This window comes from Tursiops truncatus, chromosome 11, assembly GCF_011762595.2.
Source record: "Tursiops truncatus isolate mTurTru1 chromosome 11, mTurTru1.mat.Y, whole genome shotgun sequence".
NCBI lineage: Eukaryota > Metazoa > Chordata > Mammalia > Artiodactyla > Delphinidae > Tursiops > Tursiops truncatus.
The window spans coordinates 45,026,787-45,051,238 of NC_047044.1; the positions used below are offsets into that span (position 1 = coordinate 45,026,787).

The window sequence follows — 24,452 nt, forward strand, 5'->3', positions numbered from 1 at the left end:
ATTGCCACAATCTCAAATAATGTTTTTTTTTTTTTTTTTTTTTTTGCTGGTATCTGTCTACTAGAATGTAAGTTCAAAGTGGGCATAAACTTCCTCTGCCTTATTCACCACTATATCCTCAGTTTTTAGAACAGTGCCTGGTACAGTCCCTGATATGGTCTAAGCCATTGAATGAATGTTTTGAGACCTCAAGTCACATTATAAAGACTCACCATTCAATGTTTCAGAACTGTTTTATTTTGAACACATGCAAATCTAATAAGAGAAGAAGGAATATGTTACTATTAATCCCCTTGCCTCTTCCCAGAAAAAGTCAATCTGCATTAACAATCATTTCCCCAAATAAGAGAATGTCTTTGGAAATTGAAGAAGAAGAAAAAAAAAAAGAACTCAAGACACACTGGAAAGCTCTGGGCTGCTTTCTTTTTCATTATAAGTAAGACAAGGTTCATGAAAGTACGCATCAGCACTCGATTCTTTAGAAGTTGAAAATTAGATCAAATGAATTGGAGGACAACTACATCTTGTGTTAATGTTTTCCTCCTCAAATGAAGAAAATGATGTGAGCCATGACTCCATTTGAAAATGAAACTTTCTATTTGCTTTTATGTTAAAGCATACTGTTTTTCATTTGAGAACTTTTCATGTTGGTAAATGTTGCAATACATTACATTCGTCAGGCTCAGCCCCGTTTACTATGCAAGCAAGACAAGCACAGATATATCATCCCCATAAAGCATCATTTCTAAATTACACAGTAAATAACTGAGACTAAGTCAGACACCCAAGTTTCACAACCCTTAACACTAATGTAAAAAAAAAAAAAAATGTTTTTAACCACTCTGGGTCAGAGTTCCCTACTCTTAAAACATGCAATTTATGAACAATCCACTATGCCAAACAAACTGATCATCCAAGAATATACTGGTTGCCTGACCCCAACTCATAACAGACAAGGATGCTTTAAGAAAAACACTGGACGAATCAGATTCCGGCTGTTTTTTGCAAGGTGTGATACATAAGAAACCTGGTCTTGCTAAGAACCTTGGGTTGACTTCTGATTAGCAGATTACAGAAGACAGCAGCAAAGCCAAAATAAAGTAGCGATTCACAGCGAGATGACAGTGAGCAAGTGTCTTTAAATTTATAATTGCCCTTGGATCTATTTAATTTAGCTTTAAGTCAGGAGGCATAACTGAGACAAATGGTTACACTGAGCAGGTATCAGATATGACAAGAAGCTGGCTGTGATTATTTTGTTGTACTACTTCCATTTGGGGACTTTTTCTGCCAACACTTTTCCTATGATGGCTGTTAAATTTTATAGGACTTTTCCCACTATTAGTTGTAATGGCATTTGCGTGTTAAATGCTCACAACAAATGAAAACCATGATTCTATTGTTTCATATGGCAAAAACCATGCTATTCCAAATGGAGAACAAATCTAAGAAGAATCAAATAATTCCTCCTCCTTGTATGATACCTATATAAGCTCTGCGGGAAAGCCTATTTACTTTGCAGCGCTTCTATTTTTGAAACAACATAGATTTTGCACATGTAAGAACACTAAAGATGCCTCTATAGTCAATCAGAAGATAGCTCAAATGTTATTTTTTGTTGAGGAAATTTGTCTACAATTAAATATAGTTCTCCTTCAGTACATTTAACTAAGAAGCTCCTCTTTCACTGGGGTTAGAAGGGGGAAGCTTGATGGCTACATATGGGTTTTTTCCTTTTTTATTGAATTATAGTGGCTGTAATATTATATGTTACAGGTGTACAGTATAGTTATTCATAACTTTTAAAGGTTATACTCCATTTATAGGTATTATAAAACATTGGCTATATTCCCCATGTTGTCCCTGTATCCTGTAGCTTATTTTATACCTGTTTGTACTTCTTAATCCCCTACCCCTATCTTGCCCGTCCCCCTCTTCCCTCTCTCCACTGGTAATCACTAGTTTGTTCTCTATGTGAGTCTGCTTCTTTTTTGTTGTATTTACTAGTCTGATGTATTTTTTTATTCCACATATAAGTGATATCATATAGTATTTGTCTTTCTCCATCTGGCTTATTTCACTTAGCATAAAGCCCTCCAAGTCCGTCCATGTTGTCACAAAAGACAAAATGTTATCTAAAGCAACACTAAATTATGGGAACAACAGAAAAAGCAGACATTAAGAGTTTCTCAGCCCATTTTCTCCTTTGAGAAAATTCAGCAACTAGTTCTGGAAATTTCTAAATTATTGTTCTTAGTCTCTTGTTATTTTTCATTGGAAATTTCTGGATTCATTTTTCTGGGTTATTTTTCTAGGTTAATATTTATAAATAGCTAATTACTCAGGGTCATCTAGATCTAGCAAAGCAAGATGTAAGAAACTATGTATTTATGGATTTATTAAATGATTGGACTTGACAACGACTTGATCATTCTAGATCCTTTTCTTTGGGTTCAGCTTGCTCATCATTTCTCTACCACTGATAATTCTTCAAGGCACTGTCTCATTCACGTAACGTAGCATTTAAACTGCATGACTCTCACATTCTATGCACCAGATGCCTTCTCAAAAAGTCCATTGTTCTGAGAATCTTTCAGAAATGAAAGAGCCTCAATCATTAAGATAGCCGATAGTCAAGCCTCTGATTTTTCATTGTAATTTCACCTCTCTCTGATATATATATATATATATATATATACATACATATATGTATATATATATATATATATATATATTTTTTTTTTTTGCGTTACGCGGGCCTCTCACTGTTGTGGCCTCTCCTGTTGCGGAGCACAGGCTCCGGACGCGCAGGCTCAGCGGCCATGGCTCACGGGCCCTGCTGCTCCGCGGCATGTGGGATCTTCCCAGACCGGGGCACGAACCCGCGTCCCCTGCATCGGCAGGCGGACTGTCAACCACTGCGCCACCAGGGAAGCCCTGATATATATTTTAACTCTTTCTCATATTCTTCCTGAATACATTTAGTCCAAAAATTTCTGACTCACAACGGGCCATACAACTGTATAAATTAGTTTGAAATCACATGTAGTTTCCTATTTAAAGAACATCCTTAGAAATTGCTCAAGTAAATATTTTAGAATTGCTAACTTAAAAGTCATTTCATCATCTTATTCTTCTCTACTTTTTCGTGTCCCCTCTTTCCTCCACCCAGTATTCTGTGCTACTAAAGCAGAATTAGAGGAACAGTGATTGCATTTGTTAAGGGAATCAGAAGCTAAAATTCATTCGCTCATTCAGCAATTTTTTATTTGTTCACTTAATCACCTGATTATACCTCTTATAGCAAAGATGACTGAAATTTGTGGTATATCACTATTGTTTACCCAAATTTGCCCAAACTTTAGCCAAGTGGACAGACTCCCAGAGACCTAGCTTGGTTGGGGGGTGTGAGAGGAAATTTCTGTACTGCTGTCAACCCTTGATCACAAACCAAGTCCTATTTAGTGATAAACATTAGTTTTGACAAGCATTAGTTTCCCTTCTATGACTACACATCATAAATACATACATACACCAAGTTGAATGTCTTAGCAATCCAAAAGTGAGATGTGATGGGCTGTAAATGTTGGTGCACCACTAACTGTGCTACTTTAAGCAGATCACTTAAGCTCTCTGAGACTCAATTTCTATGTCATTGAAATCAAAGCTCTATGATATAATTATTCTCCAGGAGAAATGGGTTAACCAGCTGAGAATGATAATCTCTTTATTCCAGCATAAAATTCATAGTCCCAAGATTTTTCCCCATTGTTTAGTCTTTCCTAATGTCCTTTCTCGAAGTGTTTTCTTCCAAAATACTTTGGGAAGCATGTCACAACTCAGTTTCTACAAGGTCAATGCAACATATATTTTCTATTTGTGGAAATTTCTCTTTTCTTACATTGTATAAATAATCAACCTAAAAACCATTCCAACTGGTGTGCTCGCTACTTTCAATTTTTGAAACAGAACACTGAATCTTTTGTTAATGTGATGGGAAGTTTCATACAATTCTGGGTTTATCTCAAATAGTGCTGTGAAAACACTGATACTAGAGAAAATAGAAACAGTTTCACTGCTATTTTCATGTTATCTAATGAACACAGAGGAAAGGCTCAGGTCTGAGAAAGGAAAGGTCACGAGCTAGAATCATAAGAGGGCTATTTGTTACCAATTTTCAATAGCTGCAGCTTGGTTAAGGACACTAAGCTGGAATGTCAAATCTATTTAAGACATTTAAATGTATTACGATCTTTCATACAATGAGTGGTTATCTGTCATCGGGTTCTTTATGGTGTTTCATACATTATCACAGTAAGTTGCAAGTAGGTAGAAATATACAGAATTGCATGCTTACTAGCCAAGCCAAGACACAGAAAGCTATTGGTGTTATATGACATGGACTGAATTGCTGCTAAGCCCCCAAAAGATCAGGCTGGCAATGACACAGGTCCCAGACATCAAATTCCCAGATATTGGTTCATTTTGTTCAAGGCATCACACACGGTGTTCAAATCGCTGCGGAGGTCCTGCACCACGTTTTCAATGCTCCTGGTGTCTTTCAGAATTTCAATACTCTGTGTGTAGGGATTGAAGTAGACTGAGAAGGGACGGGTAATTGACTTTGCAAAGTCCCTGCAAAATAAACAGCAAAGAGATCAATCCTCACTGGTTCAAGAGACAGAAGGAAAGAACAGAGCCAGAAAAACTAAAAGTTATTTTCTCTAGATGGAAGAAAAATAAATTTACCTCATCTTTTCTTTGGCTTCTTCAAAACTTTCTGAAACAAAGTAGGCTTCCTGGAAGGTGGTGATAAGGCATTCCTGTAAGCAAGTTGTCTTTGGGTCAAAGGCTTTCACACATGCCTTGTCAGAAAGAGCATGCTGCAAAACATACCGCAAAACCCGTTAAACTCCAGGATGAGACTTTCCAAAGTGCCACCATGTCGCATTCCTACAGCACAGCTCAATCATTTTACAGAACTATTCAGCTACTCATCTACCATGAAATATGGAACTCTCCCACATGCAGGGGAAATTGAGTGTTAAGGGGTTTTTTGTTTGTTTGTTTGTAAGTCTGTTAGTTGCTGAGGGAAAAAAATGAGACATGGTATTATTTTATTTATTATCAACAAAATTCATACTGAAGGACAGTTCAGAGCTGTAACCCCATAGAAATGGAATTTTAGATCTATGCTATGGATAGAAGCAGGAGAGCACAAATATGGTCCTAAATTTATTGCTATAAGCAATGTACTGAAATTTCCCTTAAATGGCAAAAGTAATAATTACCTGCATGGAGAGGTGATGCGGACTCTGACTGAACTATTTGTGGACTCACTGCGAGACATTTTGAGGCCAGGTACTGTGTACCAACAGAGGCTGGAGTAGGCCTGTATATTCAAGGATATGTGCGAAGCATTCGTTTACCTTCCCCCAAGCACAGCAGAGAAATATACAGCAAATAAATATTGCCAGGTGGGGAAAAAAAAGAGCTAGTATTAGTAGTTATAGTTATGCCCACAGCAGGCATTAGGGAAACAGGAAAGCCAATGTAATTACTCTTTGAACCATCATTAGCCCCGTTCAGCTCACTACATGACTGGCACTAAGAAGAGCAAGGAACAATGAATGATTTTATTCTCAAGATAAATTCAGGGATGCTAAAAGTTAGCGCTCATTTCCTGCCAGGTGCCACCTGCCTATTTATAGCCCCTGGATTGACGGTTCTCACACAGAATATGCCTAAGAATCACTGAGGAGCTTGTAGAAAATGCAGATATAGGACTTCCCTCGTGGCTCAGTGGTTAAGAATCTGCCTGCCAATGCAGGGGACGTGGGTTCAAGCCCTGGTCCGGGAAGATGCCGTGGAGCAACTAATCCCGTGAGCCATAACTACTGAGCCTGCGCTCTAGAGCCCGCGAGCCACAACTACTGAGCCCGCGAGCCACAACTACTGAAGCCTGCACGCCTAGAGCCCGTGCTCCACAACAAGAGAAGCCACCGCAATGAGAAGCCCAAGCACCACAACAAAGAGTAGCCCCTGTTCACCACAACTAGAGAAAGCCTGTGCACAGTAATGAAGACCCAATGCAGCAAAAAAAAAAAAGAAAAGAAAAAAGAAAAGAAAGAAAGAAAGAAAATGCAGATACCCAGGCCTCAATATTATTTGGTAGGTCTGGATAAATCCCAGAAATCTGCATTTTAAAGGCATCCAAAGTGATTCACACACAGATGGTTGTGAACTATATTTTGAGAAATACCCCTCTAGATTCTCTCTTTCTTAATTTAAAGGGTAAATTAGTTGGGAGAGAGAGGCAAAGAGAGAAAGGGGTAGCAGAAACAGCCTTGAACTGAGAATTAGAAAACTCGGGCTCTAGTCCTGGCGTTGCTATTAACTGGATAACCTTGGCAAATGATTTCACCTCTCTAGGCCTCCGTTTCCTCAAGTGTAAGCGAGAGGTTTGGGCTGGGTGATTTCTGAAGACACTCTACTCCAGTCTCTGGATTCCACCCAAAGTACTTTTCAATCTCTAACTGCTAAGATTTCCTGGAGAAACGCTGAAAAACCTTTCCTGTTCAGTATTCTTGGTACATTCCCCCAACAATTTCAAAATGCATGGAATGATTTACAGCCTTCCATGAAGAAGGCTACATAGTTCCCTAAGTTTCAAAATGTAATGGTGAACCCAAGGACTGACGGGCAAGAGAAAGGGCACATGGTCCTACCCTGTGTTTGATTTGCTTTCCCACAAAGTTCTGTTGTCCAGATCAATGCATATGTGAATCAGGGAATGCAGAGGGCCCCTTGGAGTGGACTCATAGTTTTTGGCCCACAGAACAACTTCACTGTAAGCGGAAGGTCACTACACCAGCAAATGCATTTGTGCTAGGTTCAATGCAGTGCAGTGAACATCAAGGGATTTGGGGTTCCACATGACAAATAATTCTGTCCACATTTTTAAAACAATTTCACAGTTTCAAGAAACAAAATGTGCTTTGATGAGAGCTGTTGCTCCTCTGCAAAGAATAGGCCCCCTATTGGCTTCAGAGCTAGAAGTTCCTTTCTTCACAGCCATACACTCTGGGTGCGTTTTATTTAGTATGTTGCTCTAATTGTCCATTTATCCATCAGTACATATGAAAAGGAGGACAGTGACTGACCCAGAGTCCTAGATGTTTCCATGTTCTCACCCCCGCATTCAGGGGCATGGCAGAGTGGGAGCAATATAGACTATACGAACATTTAAGCCATGGCTCCCTCAGGGCTTTCCTGCTGAGCCAGGCTTTTCACTAGGTCAAGGACAAGCACAGGAAGAAGGTGAAACTTGTCTGCTTAGGTCTGGAATGCTGTGGTAGGACATTAGCACCCTCAGCAGTCACCCTGTGTAGAGGATGCCTCCAGAAGATGTGTATGTAATAACAGAGACCGAAATCAGTGTAGTTTCAGAAAAATGTATCATGTTATGATTCTACTGGATACTCAAATGAGCTCATTTCATCTTTTTAACAGGTAAATGGGATGAGAGTGGATCAAGAAAAAGCCCAGAGGGCAGGGTGCTCTGCCCCAGACTTCCAGAAAAGTCAGTGGACTCACAGCATATGATTTGAAGCAAAGACCATCAGGTAATATATCTCACACTTGCCTAATGTGCTAATCAAAAGGAAAACGGGAAGCTCACTGTTCTAAGCTCTCAACAATGCAGTCTACCCTCAAGCTCCTGCTGCGTCCCATACCTGGTTACGTGCTGGGGGCCTCTCCATCCATGGAGCATGCGACCAGTTCTCTCCCTTGGCTGTTACAAATATGGAAATGATAATGGCACCCAAGGATTAGCCTGGAGAGAGCCCAGAGCTGGGGGAGCCGCCACGGAGTGAGGCCAACAAATGAGGTGGTGACCACACCTACGAGTGGTCTCATTTACTGATGGGGAGCTCTCTTGTGTGACGAATGCCAGGAACATGCATGCAGCCCATGAGGGCCCCTGTTTCTGAACACTGAAGCATAGCTCAAGGGCCATAAAATAGCATTCACGTCTTTATTGATTCCACTGTCCAGTGGAGCAAAGTCCTACTGAGTTTTCTTCTCAGCTCCTATCCATGTCTCTCTCTAAGCGACCTTGGTTTTGGGGAGCAGCTCTCATGCCCTCTCCTCCGTGTCCAGAGTAGCTTCTCTGTAAACATAGAGCCAAACTGCCTGATGTCCCCAGAGAGCTCCACGGTGAATCCTTTCCAAAGTGTTAACAGTCTGATATCCTGAAGTCTGCAAGAATTAATCCAACTTCCTGCAGAGAGAGGCTTTATAATGCTGAGAGAATCTGGCTGACAGTCTTTTACTCTCAAGCCATTTTTAAAGTGCAGGAATACTTGAGAATCACCTCTCGTCTACATGCTCTCTAAAAGGACTGTTTTGCATTTACCCATAGGGCCAAAGACAACAACCCAGGACTTGGAGCCAGGAGACCTAAGTTCTAAACATAGCTGTCCCACAGGTTTATCAAATGAGTGAAAATTCCGCAGGTTAAGATGCAGTTTCCTCTTTGATAAACTGAAAAGGTTATATATCTACATGAATTCTAAAGCTCTTCTTGCAATACGATTTTAACAGGGCCTGCAAATACACAGCTCTCACACCACCATCCCCTCCCTCCACCCCAACCAGCGTAAATTCACCACAGCAGCCTTTCCCACTGGGCCTGGGCATGGCCTTCCCACCCTTCCCAACAGAGATGGCCGTTACCAATTAATTGGCTTTAGTGCAAAAATTAAGACTTATTTGCCAGTTCCAGTCTTTTAAATAAAAAGTCTCTTTCAACATCAAAAATTTCCCAGAACCCAATTAGCTTCTACATGATCTGGGGCAAATTATTTCACCTCTGTCAGCCTATTCCTGTGTTAATCTGGAAAACGGAAATACTTACAGTTATCTATAATCCAGGAATATGGTGAGAATTAAAGGAGGCAACACATGCAAAGAGCCTGGCACATGGGAAGTGTTCAGTAAATTATGTTATCCTTGCTACTTCGGTCTCCAGATGATGCTTGGTGTACATATGCAACCAGCCACACCTTCCACCATTGGTACAGCTCCTCTGGAACCCATCGAGAAAAGAAGCATGGCCCTAGCTATGAGGCTGCCAGGTCCTAGACCGCAACAGTGCCTGTCCTGAGTTCATCAGCTCAAAAATCTTCCTTCCTTCCAGCCACCTGCCTTTGCAATGACACAGAGTTATTATCGCACCTCTTCTAGATGTAAACCTGTGATCCTCACCCTCTATATTAGGACTGGTTAAAGTCAGGAAAAAACTCAAGTGTGAAGTCTAGATAGTTTGGGCCCTAGATTCTGAATAAAAATTTGCATACACTCACAGTACAATCATCCTTTCCCACGTCAGAACAACAAATATATACGTTTGTATATGTATGTACGTATGTGTGTCTATGAAATTTTTGAACCTTCCTCGAATGTTCTTCCTGCTAACCGAGCACAATGTGGTAGCAACATCCCTATTGCCAAACTGGGTGATGATGGAATCACACTTCTTTTCATCAGTGATGTTGAAAGTTTCAGCAGTTTGAATAAGCTGCAGGAGGGAGGGAACAAACTCCCTCTTCAAGAAATCCCTGTGTAAAAGCCAAAGACCCTTCTCCAGCTCCCAGTGTCCGGCATTTGCTCTGTTATTACTAACAGTGCTACTGCAGGAAAGGAAGAGGCAAGAGGAAGGGAGCTGTGAGCCACTGGAACGCAGGAAAGGTGTGAGAGCTCAGACGCTCTCAGAGTCCCAACTCCAGCCACCCGCTGACATACTGGATGACCTCAGGGAACCCACGGGGGCCTTGGGCCTCTTCTCTACAGCCTGGCAGTAATTCTCACCGCCTCACAGAGTTGCTGCAAGTGGTTGTAAATGCAAATGATTGTAATAAATATAAGGCTGTTCTGTGAAGGCTGATGAATAGCTCTATAAAAGCAGTACAATAAATTCACCATACAAGGACATCCTAAAACTAAAGCCAAAACATAACAATAATTAAAATTTTAAAAACCACCAGCTTTGTCAAAACCTGAAAAGCAGAACACGTGTGTTTGTATGTAATATTCCAGCAACTCCTATGGGGTAGGTGCTAAGGCCATTTACCAAAACAATCTAATCTCTGCCCTTAAGGAAACAAAGAACTAGACTTTACCCTCACCCATGAAAAAGAAGGAGAGATTGCCTTTTGCTTTGAGATGGATTAACTTTTTGAGATAAGACTCAGCCAACTCATCGATTAGTAATCAGTTGCTTACCACCTCGTGTGGACAAGATCTCCTCACTGTTGCTTCTCCAAGGGAACTGGATTCAGCAAAGACCCATATTCATCACTTTCTTAGACCTTCCCTTCTAGAGACTCCCAAGTTTCTTGAAATCTGAACTTTCAAGTTTGAGTTTGTTGAATCAAATAAATGAATGAATGAGTGAATAAAAATTTTTTAATGAGAGACTTACGTAGTTAGGTCGACTTTGAGATAGAAAAAGAACATTAATGGAAAGACACACACTAGACTGTGGGTGAACAGCAAGCAATTATTCTATTCTCAACGTTTTTTTAAAGTCAGTTTTCTAGATGATCTAGCTCATTATTAACTGCTCCCCACAGTGATGAAGGTATGGAAAGGCCCTTCCCAAATACATTTTTGGAATTCATAAAAGTACATCACCGAAAAAATAATTAGAACAAGAGAGAGAGCAATCATTGTTGAGATTTTTTAAAAACTGTCTTTATAGTTACCAGATTTATGTTAGATTTATAAGCATTTCCATATTTATTTTTTTCTCTCTTCAAAGATAAAAAATAAGCACTGTCAAAAAATAAGAGGGAAAAATGAAAGCTATCCTTCAAACTACAGATACAGTACTTGGAAGTGCTTGGCCAGCTCTGACGTGCAACATTTACACTCTGGAAACTTAGCCTCTTAAAGCACACATTTTAAAATGTGTTCAGTTCAAGGAAAGAAGATGAACTGTGCATAGTTATGTAAAAATTATAAGGACTACACCAAAACCTCCAACAACTTACCCGAGACCTACATATGGCCTGTAATTGGAACAGCAAAAACACATTTTACCACAAAAGGTAACTGCGTTCAAAACTGTAAGTGGGTTTGCACAGGAATTATTATAATGCTATTAATAAAGTTATCCCCCGGGCTTCCCTGGTGGTGCAGTGGTTGAGAGTCCGCCTACCGATGCAGGGGACATGGGTTCGTGCTCCGGTCCAGGAAGATCCCACATGCCGCGGAGTGGCTGGGCCCGTGAGCCATGGCCGCTGAGCCTGCGCGTCCGGAGCCTGTGCTCCGCAACGGGAGAGGCCACAACAGTGAGAGGCCCGCGTACCGCAAAAAATAATAATAAAGTTATCCCCACCTGGGCTCAGAACTATCATTTGTTCTTCCAAATAAAAGTTGGACAGATGTATTCACAAGCGCTGGGGGAAGGCTCTGGACGCTGACACCGAGCGGGGCAGGGATGGGGTGAGGGTAAAGCTAAGACTCTAAGGAAAGGTCTCATGTTACATATTCTCTGTGAACAGTCAGAAGACATTTCATATAGAAGGAATTTCTGAGTTGTAAAAATGGTCTAAAGTAGCAATCATAGGAGTGTTGAAATTTGGGAATGGAAGAATGCTAATGACCAGAGGTGGTGGACCAGAACAAGAAGATTCACGGCAGACAATGCCCTTCACATGTTTCTGGCTGATTTCCATTTCCAGACAATTCGGTCCATACCAATAGGAACAAAAACAACAGATTCACCCCAGTGCTGCCTACACACGCCTCATTAACCAGACCAGAGGACCCTGCTGAAAGTTGGGGCAATAAGAGAGACTTGTTTCTTTTGTTTCTGGTATCATTTATAAGCTCTCTGAAGAGAATGTAAATAGATGTAGCTCAAGAGCTACATAATTTTCTGACTAATTCTTTTTTCAGGGAAATCAAGAAACAATCTATAGAAGACACGGGTCTTACAGACATATGACGTCATGCTATTGCTGTGGGCTTTGAGATTACCCCAAATGGATTTTTTTGTTGTTGAGAATTTAGTTAAAAAAAAAGAAAAAAAGAAAAAGAAATTTTAACACATTACATCAGGCTTTTGTTACATTAAATATTATCATCTATTCCAGCCAGACAGGGCCTCAGGCAGCTCCCTTAATGGGCCAGGCTTTGAGTAGAGCACACACACTGCTATGTGCTGATTGATCCAGCATCTCATCCGTCCCTTATTCATCCTTCCCACTCCTCCAGCATCAGCGTGGGCAGCAGGACCCTCATCAGGAAGCCTCCCCAGGCATGGGCTAAAATGTGCCAGGCACATCTGTCACACTGTCTGTATTATCTTGGTCATTTATCTCCTGCACTAGAATGTAACCTCCTTGATAACAGGGATCCCAGGCAATAGGGCCTAATGGTCAAGGGCTTGGATCCTGGAGCCTAGACTGCCTGGACTTGGGACCACCTCCAACACTTATTAGCTGTGTGACCTTGAACAAGCTCCTTAATGTCTTTATACCTCAGTTTTCTCATCTGTGATAATGGTGTTACTTATCCCATTGGGTGGTTATGAGAATTAAGTGGGTTAATATGTTTAAAGCCCCTAAAATACTAAAGTCTATTTAAGTGTCTTTTGAGGCAGTTGTTATCTTCTTCATATTCTTATTCTTCATCATCATTATTTGTCCTTGTATCCTCAGTGCCTGGCATAGTACATGGTGCATAGTAGATGCTCAACCAAATATTTGTGGAATGAATGAATGAATGAAGTCATAAAGTGAATGGACTCAATGAAACTACAGTTAAATTGCATCTTTCAAAAGTACGAACATCTAAAAAGTGCCAGTCATCATATATATCCCAGTCACATTATGCAAGGATAATAAATACTCAAAATAAAAACCCTAGGATCGTCCATAATCCTGACCTTAGTCTGAATAATCAAAGAAAGATTAAATTATTTTCAGTACCGTTTCCAGATTAGATATCACAATGCATTCTAAATTCATCAAAACTTGCTAACCCCCAGTGGTATACAGATAGCAATTCTTAAGTAACCAGAATATTTAAATGATCAGAATGCCCCAGACTCCAACATTTCTGAATAAATGATTTTTTAACTGTATGTTAAGGCAAAAAAAAAAAAAAAATAGCATCCCTTAGGCATCACTACACATATTAGATACCTCTTGGACCACATATTTATTTCAGTGTTATTTTTTTTTATTGTATATGCCCATAAATGTTTTACTTTACATTAATTCTGAAGAAGCTAAAATAACCTCTAATTCTCCTTTGGGAAGCAGATGCTGGGGAATCCATGGGAGCCATGGTGATGACAGAAATGAGAGAGGCCAGGCCACCCTTACAAGGGAATTTCAATCAGTAGGATCACTGCTAGCTCAGTGCCCAGTTTTCAGCACTACATTTAGGCCAGTCGTTTGTTACCCAACATCTGAGCATACACTTGTCACTCCTGTTGGTCCGTGCACATGGCTGCTCATCCATTTGAGTCACACCACAAACCCAGAAAGGCATGGCCCATTTTCAGAGGTGCAAAGAGTTAGGTCAGCACCCACATGTGAGGTACCAAATCCCCTGCGCTAAATATTCATGCGGTATCTGCGAGTAGAGAGACTCAGACAGACAAATCAATATCTTCCATGACCTTGAACCAGTTTGCTCGGGAAGGATATTTGCCTTTACAGCTTCTTACCTTTAATTCTCCAATGGAGGAAAGCAGTCCAGCCCCGTATGCCCGCAGCTGCCCTTCTTGCTTGCAAAGGCCAAACTCAATAGTGAAGAAATAGCACTGCAAAAGAAGTGGACGCACAGCCAGTGAAATGGGTAATACGTTCTTCTGTAAAATAAAATGGCACCCAAAATAAAATGGTGCACTCTGCATAATTTCTTCAGCACTGTCCATTAAAACGCATTTAAGTCAAGAAGATTTATTGACATTTATTGCCTAATAATCCCTCCCTAGTTTAAAGGTAAATGGAAAAAGTATTAACTACTAAGAGTCTTATGCTTCCTGGATTCAGAAACCCTATGAGTCAAATCATAGTCCTTGCAATGACTCTAAAATTTAAAAAAACACAGATTTAGAAAGAATGAATATGTCACGGTGATAATGCCAGAAGAATATGCTACTATATTTAATAAGTTGTGGTTCAGTAGCACCGTGTAAATGTGGAAAAATAACTTGGAATTCAGTAATCCTAAACTGATTTTTGCAGTTTGTTTATTCATTCAACAAACATTTGTTGAGTACCTGCTACGCACCAATGCTTGGTAAAGAATTGTGGTGAAGAAACCAGGAAACAGCAAGAAAACAAGTATATACCTACCAAATTACCATTTTCTTAGCGAAATCTTAAATGGATACCTATGTATGCACTTACATGTATACATACTTATATGCATATACATTAAATACATATAGTAAGAATGATTTCATTGGGCCGAGTTTTACCATCATCAACTACTACAGCTTCCCCAAGATATTAAAATCTACACTTGCTTCTGTTGAGTTCCTAGGAAATCAACCTAGACAGACAGAAATCTCTGTACAACCAAAAAACTCACAATGCTCTTGAGAGGGGCTGAAATTACACTGTTTGTGCTCGGAGAGGAAAGTGAGAAGCTGACAATGAGCAATAAAAAATTTCATCAAATTAACACTGTCCTGCATTAGTGATGATGGAGCAATGAAGGGGTTGAGAAAGAGAATGAAAACATCCCTGAAAAGGAGCAGAAAATACTGATTATTTCTAGCCCATGGCTATTTGCTCTATTCTTATCTGGAGGTCAAGATATCCCTTGGTTCTGGAGGGTTTTATATTTTTATTATGTGTGGATGACCTCTGACGTTGAGTGGTCAATGCTCTGTAGCCCTCGGCTGGACCCGAAGGCCTCGTCATTCCAGGTCATGGAGCTGAGCCTCCAGAGGCAAAATTTCCTTTCCCCTCTTACTCTGTTCTGACTTGTCTTTCTTTTCTGTCCCATCACTTTTTTGACATGGTCTTTATGTATGAAATATACTGTTTGTCATCTGTCTCCCCCCACAAAACCATCAACTCCATGAGAGCAGTATCACGGTCTGTTCATCTAGAACAGAGTTCCCCAATCTCAGCAGTGTTGACACGCTGGGCTGGATAACTCTTTGCTGCAGGGGGCTATCCTGTACACTGCAGGATGTCTAGCAGCGTCCCTGGCTCTGTCCCCTAGATGCCAGTAGCACCCCCCGACGCCATCTGCAGCGACCAGACATTGAAAAATGTCCCCAGAGGGGAAACATCACTTCTGGCTGAGAACAACTGACACAGACTAGTGCCAGAAACATAATAAGAGCTCAATAAATATCCGGTGAACAAATAAACAGTGAATGAAGTATTTCTAGATTAGGCTTTTTGTGTGACAGCAGGACATGGAGGAAAGACACACACAAGGAGGCCTGAGTCCTAGTCTTACCCCTGCTTCTAATTAGCTCTGTGACCACAACCTCTCTGGGCCCAACTACTCTTGTAGTTTTCCTGCCTATGACGTCTATTCATTCATCTACTTATTCTACAGACACTCCTACAAACCTATCATATGCCAGACTCCGCTCTAGCAGAGAACAAGGGAACAAAGTTCCCCAACCCATGAAGCAGGTATGCTCCTGGGATGAGACAAGTAACAACAACAAAAATCAACATACAGGATGAATGTCAGGCGAAATCTGCTATACAAATCTGCTATATAAATAATAATATCATGTAAGTGTCAGAGAGCAAGCAGAGGATACGGCTGTTTTAGATGGAGGGATCAGGGAAAGCCTCTCTGCAGGAGTGACCTTTAAGCTGCAACCTACTTGAAAATGGCCCTTTCTTTTAGAAAATGAACAAGCCAGTTGTACAAAGACCTAGGAGAAAGAGTGTTCCCAGCAAAGGAAACAGCAAATGCAAAGGCCCTGAGGCACGGATAGATGTGTATTTCCAAGGGTGTCTGGGAAGCTATTGGAAGGTTTTAGGCTGGAGAGACATGTGTTCTGATTTCATTTCCAAAAGATCACGCTGGTGCTCGGTAAAGAATAGATTATAGGGGGCAAGGGTGGAAGCAGAGAGACCAGTTGGAAGGTAGTGGCAGTCAAGACAAGGGTGATGAGCGACTTAGAGGATGACTTGGGCCAGGGGTAGCAGGGGGTTGGGAGAACTCAGTATCACAGAGGCCTCATGAGAAGAACCAAAATAAGAGATGTGAAGATGTGTTGAAAAGTTAAAATACAGAGGATGAAATGTACAGCATAGGGAATACAGTCAATAATATTGTAATAACTTTGTATGGTGACAGATGGTAACTAGACTTATCATGGTGATTATTTTGTAACGTATAGAAACAATGAATCATTACGTTGTACACATGAAACTAACATAATATTGTAAGTCAAATACACTTCAATTACAAAAAAGAAAGAAATGTTAAAATACAGCCCTCAAGTCTGTCCTCCAAAAAATTTTGCACAGTCCTGGGCATGGTGGAGAAGTGATCATACAGTCATAGAACAGGAAGCCTGGAAGTTCAGCCTCTTACTTTACCAAAAGGAAAACTCAAGTTTAAGGGGATGAAGTGATTTACCCAGGACGGGTCTAGATGGTGATATTTAAGAGATCTAGAGCTCAGTGTTTTATGAGCTCAACATCTGTCACATTTTAAAGTTTCCAGGTAAAAGATTAATAGATGCATGATTTTTTCCTTACCACCAAAAAAATGGGGAAATGAAAGGCTAAATCAGGAAAACCAGAATCTCACGACATCTTCTTAGTGTGTCTTCGGCTGATTTCTCTAATTTGTACTGCATTTATAGCACAGGATGTGAAATCCTTGCAGCCTTAACATTGAATACAGAAGAGTTTGTGAAAAAATGTGCTCTCGTGTTCAAAAGCCTCCAGGATAGTACACATATGGAGCCAGCTACAGGAGCACTTAGGTCAGCCTATTGTGTGCATTTTTAATTTTGCTTACGTTGTATCAACGCGCACATAATGCACGGTCATGGTTATGATCCAAATCAAAGCAGGCTGAGAGAGTCCCTGAGAAAATCTGGTGCACCATTCTCACGGGCTTCCCCTAGATCTGGCATCCCGTCCTAGTGTGAGGCAGGAATTAAAAGGTCTGCATCAACTCGGCTAAAAATTCCAAGGTAAATGTATCAGTGTGTCTTCGATCCTTGTGCTTCTAGAATCAGGGTAACCTCAGAGGGAAGAGCCACTGGGTGTCTTCCTTCCCGTTGCTTAGAATGCTCTCTGGCCCCATCCCTCATCTGGGAATCCTTCCAGAAACTCTGACCTTACACAGTTCCATCTGCTCATTCCCTAGCTGTCTTTCCCTCTGGTTTCCTGCTGTCCTCGACCAAGGAATGAGCCTAGATGCTGCTTCTACAACCTCCTCTCACCAGAGAATTAGACCTTTCACCTTGAGATAGCTTTCCATTTGCGGCTCCATGTGTGGCTAACAGATAAAGAGGGATGATAAAATGTACCTGAAGCTCACGTGTTGGCAAAATTTGAATTATGGACTTGCTCAGGATAATTTTTCTCTTTCTGTTTCTAATGCCTCAAAATGCATAAGGTATAGACCTCAAAATGCAGAAGACCCTGGGCACGATCACTAATGGGGAGGAGGGGGCAATTGTACGTGTTTTCTGCCTGGTTTTAAGTGCAAAGCCTACTTAGAGTTGGACTGGATGACCCCTGGAGACCCTTCAAAATTCAAGGGTAGCTAATTGCTTCTTGAAATTTTAAGAAAATATAATTTGTTTTCCTCAGAGCACTTGCCATATGTGGATCTGTAATATATTCCCAAGAGATTTACCAAATAAATATCCTACCTATTATCAAAAAAAAAAAAAACCCACAAAAAATAAAAAACCTGAGCCCTATAAGAATTCCTGTAAAAGAGGATTGCAGAGTCTTGGTCACTAATGTCTTTTAAACAGAAACAAACAATAATACTAAGATTAACACCTCCCAAATTGAAGGGTACCTTTCATCAAAGCTGATGTTCATGAATTCCAAGTTCTACATACCACTAATTATAAGTAATTATTTATAAATATTTTATTCGACTATAATTACATATAATCATTAACTGAAAACCAAAACAGGAATTATACATCGGACCTCTTCCCTAGAAGAAAAGCAGAGTCATTTACATACACATAGTCATGAAGCAGAAGAAGGTCTGAGTGACGATCTGAGATCCAAACACGGCTGTGGAACACAGCCACGGGATGAGCTAGCAGGGAGCGTGCTTAAGAAAATGAGATAGGTCGCCCAATGCTGCCATCTTCCGATCACTACTGGTAGTGCACCACTCTCGCAACAGTTCTGGCCTAGCCAAACGGACATTGTGAGAGCAGGAAGGAACATCGTCCAGAGACACTGAACACACCAACAAAATCCACGTGGTCCCACATAGTGATTTACAAAAGGACACGATGCAACATCCTTTTTACGTTTGGTGTTAGGTACCTGAAGCTCTTGCTAAGGCACATACCATACTCCAATTAAAGAGATGTACACCTTTTTCAAATTGTTGGTGAAAAAGAAATTTATTGTTCCAATTTTCCTCTGGAAGGGTCCTGTTGCCTCCCAGTTCCCCAACTCTCTGAATCCTTTGAAATAATTATATCACCTCTTCCTGAGAGTCGGTCTGTATTCGTAAATTGGATTAAAATGGTGTGCAAAGTCCTAGGAAGACAGCCAGGTAACCTACTTCTTTTACTTTGTCTGGGAAAGCGGTCTATACACATCATTTAATAAATGCCTGAGTGAGTGAGTGAGTCAGTGAGTGATGTATATTCTCTACTGCCTTCACTAAAAATATGATCTTTTCAAACTGATAATATATACTTCTAAGTAATTGCATACATACATCATTCCACATCTAGAATTCCATCATCCACATAGGCAGGACAGACAGGAACCAAGAAGTTAGCAAAGAATGTCGGAAACGGCCCTAACTGAGATGTGCTGAACATAACAAAAGGTTATGCACTAAATCTGATTTGCTTTACATGGAAAAGAATCCCTCAGGCCCTCACCCAGACCCCATTTATCCTTATCTAGTACACAGTTCAAATAAACTTCAGTTATGTAGCTTCTAAGCCCACACCCTAACATGAGAGGGGAACAAGAAAAATATACCAAAAGCAGATCCAACAGCTCAAAAAGCACAGAAATACAATATTTGGTGTTTGACTAAACAACCCTAAATACTTCCATACTTGAAGTTTTCACTAGACAACAGAATTCAATCATGACAGTAAGACATCAAAATAATAGGAAAACTTAGCCAGTAGAGCTGCGGTTTAACAAAGTGTTCGCACATATGTCATCTTACTGCACGTCTGCTCCCTTCCTACTAACTTGATAGAGTAGTTACTATTTTTTCCATTGTACTGATGGGAAAGCTGAGTCTCAATGATCAAGGGATCGGCCCAGATTCCTTGACCCACGGTTGGCAGAGCTAGGAGTCAAACTCCAGCTTCCTAACTTCAGATCCCGCCTTGTTTCCTCACCAGCAAAGTACACTTACAGGTGCAGAGCCACTACCAGACCGCCAAACTAGCACAACAGTCCCTGTTGCTGAAATACTGAACTACTTCCAGAATGGGTATAAATAGCTATGACTCCACACTCCCCAAGTGCCCTCAGCCAGCCACGCTGCCCCAGCCCTCTCCTGGGTTCTGTTCCCCCTACCCTCCCCAGCACCACCACTTCTTCACGATCAAGAAAATAAGGTCTCAACACCCATGAAGCTGGGGCCTAGAGGACCCGGCTCCCACACAAGTGTGACGAGTATCGTTCTATTTGGTACCCATGTCATAACAAGAGGATCAGTCCCAGAAAGGAAGAATGCTATGCAAAGATGTTCTTACACCAGGGATCTGCACCTCAGTAAGTGCAGATAAAAACACAGAAAACGAGCCATGTGTCTCACAGCCTTCCTTTCTCTAACATCTTTCCATCAAACAACTAGCATGTCAAAGAATACACTTGAAAAATTGTTGAACCAGTGAAGAGGGTCCAAGATCCCAACCCACTCACTCCTCTACCATGAATCCCCAGCTATTAGAGTTTGGATTTTAGCCACATCAAATTTCAGCTTACAAGCAGCAAGTACCTTCCCACCTCTGGCCACAATTCCCTTAATCTTGATTAAACTGCAAATAATAATAGGATTGGAACAGAAATGAGGCTTGATAGCTAAGGGGGAAACTTTGAAATAGAACTGCTAAGGCAATACTGTACAAATCCACACTGGGAAACGAAAGTGAAAATGGAGGCTGCCCTGCTTAAGCCATGGAGGTCACCACTAAATGTCACAAGATAGAAAACTTCTCACCAGACATCAATTTTTGTTGTTGTTTCTTTGACCATTTAAACTGCCAGGAGTCACACATAAAGCCAAATCACACTCGGGTGCAACGATTACCCGCTGCTGGGCTTTGTTTGCAGAGCAAGGGTTACTGGCTAGAGACATCCTCTGGAACTGGGCTTCAAAAGATAGCAGAAAGGGGGATTTTGCAGGCTTCATTAGTTTACTCTGGGCTACTCCTGTGTGAAACAAAAATGTAAGAAATGCTAGAAACTTAGAGCTGGAAGACATTGGTTTTTTGCAGTCCTGGGCTATAGCCGCTCTGTAACCACTGGCCCCTCGCACCCCATCTCGAAGCCTCCCCTTGGCCAAAGGAAGCCACCCGCTCTGTGTTCACAGATTCGAGGGCCAGTCACTGTCTAGATCCTAGGGATTATTGTTCAGATGCCTTGCAGGATTGTCTCCACACTCATATTTTCCACGAGCCTCTAAATGAAAACCACTATAGCTCTTGGCAGGTCACAACTTAATCAATACACTTTTAAAATTTATACTTGTTCAATTCTACTGTGCCGAGCTCTACTTGAGATTACAAAAGTAGCTAAAGATATGGTCTCTATGCTCAAGAAAGGTACTATACAAACGGGTAGACTAGTATAAAAATAACAGCAACAACAGTAATAATAATGTCCTGCTGTTTTAATCCTACCATAAATTTCTGTCAAATTGCAGTGTGCTTATCTGTCTCAGAAGACGAGGAATATGAAGTTTATGTTGGACTTTTTGAAGGATAAGTAGGATCTCAAAGGGATTTCAGGAAGAGAGGAAGTTGTTGGAAAGAGTAATATTGAGGGGCTGGGGGAGGGGAGTGATTTCTGGGAACCCAAAATGCAAATCGTAGGAAGTTAAAGGTAAATCAAAGTATAGAATGGACCAGATCACAGGCTCCACTTGAATGGTAGAGATCGCCTCCTTCTTCAGGGGTTCTCCTCAAGCCGAGACAGACAAAAACAAGTTGAGAAAAAGAAGAGGGTTGGGATTTGAGTATGTTTTGTCTGCTAGAAAACAATGACCCTGAATTGTGAAAAGAGCAATTAAGAACAGCCATGGAATGAATTAAAATGTAAAAACCTAAGCTCTAAGGAAACATTACGGCAATCCTTGTGGAAAATTGATCATCATATATAAAAGGCACACCCGTAGGGAGAAAAAGAAGCGTCAGCAGAAGACAGCTTTTAGTGAAGAACACATTGACATAGGCAATTTTCAGCAGCACTGTTTTAGGCAGGATTTTTCTGTGTGTTTCTTAACTACCCTTTCCTATATCTTTTTTGGTTGCTTTCAAGAACAAATGGATGATTTGTTTAAGTGCCCTCTGGCCATTTCAGTTTTATTGCCCCTTCTTCAGCTTATCCAAGAGCATTTTCAACTTCAAAGGAGACCACCTACCTTAGTATCATGTAACACTTACTAGTTTTTACATCAGGCTTTAATGGTATTTTTTTAATTTAAAAAAAGACAAAGAAAAAAGAAACATCTCTCATCCCTTGCCCCCTGCTTATGGACTAGCAGAATGACAAGCATTCACTTAATATCAGGGCCACCTGAGCCGTTGGTCCACCCCTAAAACTCCGACAGGATCCACTCTAAGACACTCCACTCCCAGGGCGTAATGTCAGGTCACCATGGCCATATGGTGGCCCAATTACAAACGTTCGCTGTCGCCACCAGCCTAGAGTACAGGTCCATAGTTCATATGACAGAAAAGACCCTCAGGGACCTTAAGGCCCCTGCCTCCTCCAGCCCCCTCCCTCGCTATTGCCCACCCCCCAGCGCCCCCCCCCGCCCCCCGCCCAGGGAATTGCACAATTTGCAATTGTGCAGACGGACACGCTCTTTTCAGCTTCCCATCTAGGCCTTCGCACACCACCCTTGCTCTGCCTGCGATGCTCTTGTCATCACTCGGCCCCTTTGCCGAATTCCTGCTGGTCTGCCAGATGAGGTGCCCTTCTTCTACCATCAGTGTTGTACTTTCAGATCCAGAAAGAAATCTCCAGTCTTCTTGCCTCTCCCTCCACCAGACTCTGAGGTCAGGGACAGGGTCTGACTTGTTTTCGTTGTTGTTTCATGGCTGGTCTCTAGCCCCCTGCCTGACATGTAGCAGGTGCTTAGCAAATATTGAAGGAAGGGAGGAAATAGTGAAGCAAGAAGAATTTCCCAGCAGGCTAAGCCAGCAGTGTCCATGCCAATCTTCCAGATCAGTAACTACTACCCTCAGCACATTTTCCAACATTACAGACATTTTGAAAAGATGAAAACCCCTCTACTGTAGCCATCAGATCATTTTTTACTTATAGCTTCAGAAATAGATCAGTCCCTTGACCTCTCTCTATGCCCCATTCGACAAAAGCCAATGGGCCTCTGAGCCAGTAAGGAAGGGAGGAACCAGCCTTCTCGCAGGCCTTCAGGAGCCAGGATGACGGCTGATGGGCAGGTATCTCCTGCGGAAGCTCAGCAATCTTGTGGTTAAGTGGCTTCGTGACAAGGAACAACTCTGAAAATTCGCCAATTCTGACATCTGGATCCTCATCCAAAAACATAAGGGGGAAAGTTTTTCAGTTTGCTGTTTCTAAGACTGGAAACGAGTCAAGAAAAATGCTAACTATGCTTGGTCGGGGTATGGGGGAGTTTGTGATCAATCCCGCCCTCGAAGTGCCTCACTGCCCAGACTTCAGAATTAGCACCCACGAGGAATTTCTATCAGCAACCCTGCCCGGACCTTCATGTAGCAGATGATGACACATGAGATCAGACAGATGCTATTTTCTCCTGGAGAAGAATTTGGGAGATGACCACCCGTCATCATCACTTTTGTTTTCCACAAAAGTCTGTGGCTCTTTAAAAAAGGGCTTTAGGAATACAAATAAGCTTCTTTTTAATGTCTTCTGAGCCTGCAGGTATTTGGGTTCACAAATCAAAAGCTGGTCTTATATTCAGAATTACTGCTTGGACCCTAGATGTAGTGCATGAGCCTCCATAACAAAGCGATTCACAGAGTTTGGCTCTTCTTTTAGAGAAATTCCATCTTTTTTCCAAACGACCCTTTGTTGAACTTACTGTATAACTAGCTACCTTGAAATGGCTACCTTCACTCTGAGGACACAGACACACACACCCCCATCATTTTCGTACCAGGTGCATGGATCAGCGTTCCGTGTATAGATGTGCTTTAATCTACTTTGCACAGAAGACCTACTGAAGCAAATGCTATAGGTTTGGAAGTGCCCAAGAACTGACTTTTATAACCTAAGCAACTCTGAGCTCCTTGAAGGAGAAGAAAACTGATGAACACATTCTCATCCATTCATCCTTTGGCACGTTTTAAAATGTTCTGCATCAAATCACACATTCTCCCCGGATGTGGTGATTTTAAAGGTCAGCTCTCGAATGCCTGTATGAAAAATGAGGTTCTCATTGACTCCCAAGTAAGCTGAGGGTCGTCACCACCACTTTTAGAGGGTCGTTTTATTTTTATTCCTGTGTTAGGAAAAGCAACGCCCTCCCAGACATTAGGACTAAAGAGCTGGCATTTGCTTACCTATTTATTTCCAGGCAAGACCAAGAATCTTGCAAAATGATTGTATGTCTGAAAACTGGAGAGAAAAGTACGTTTAACAGGGAGAGCCATTTTTACCACTACATTGCACTAAGCTGTCCTCTATATTAAGCTTTTATTAATGAAGTCATGTTTCTTTTCCATTCACTAACCAACACCACTACCATCATCATCTCTCACACTCAGAGTCAACACTAACCATCTATATGGGTAAATGGGGTTGGAAAGACTTACCTATGAACTGGGGTCCCTGTGACAACAAGGGTCTATAGGTAACTGAAGCTCTAGATAGAGTTTCAGCTCAGTTGAGCTCCCCTACCTCTAATCATCACTGCCAATGACTGAAACCTACACTCTACCACTGAGCTAAACACCTTACATCATGCTCACCACAACCCCCAGAGGCAGGCGATGTGAAGGTAACATAATATGGTGGTTTGAG

General features: G+C 41.4%; 1 protein-coding gene across 1 annotated transcript in view; it reads right to left on the reverse strand.

The window, feature by feature from the left end:
• Positions 1-214: 214 nt before the first annotated feature.
• Positions 215-24,452, reverse strand: part of TPH2 (tryptophan hydroxylase 2) — a 110,504-nt gene continuing 86,266 nt past the window's right edge. Inside the window, exons 10-12 of the mRNA XM_004316785.4 lie at positions 13,748-13,843; positions 4,750-4,883; positions 215-4,635 (exon numbers count right to left, since the gene is read on the reverse strand). Coding sequence (XP_004316833.1) covers positions 4,461-4,635; positions 4,750-4,883; positions 13,748-13,843 — 405 coding nt within the window. The 3' untranslated portion in view covers positions 215-4,460. The remainder of the gene's footprint in view (positions 4,636-4,749; positions 4,884-13,747; positions 13,844-24,452) is intronic.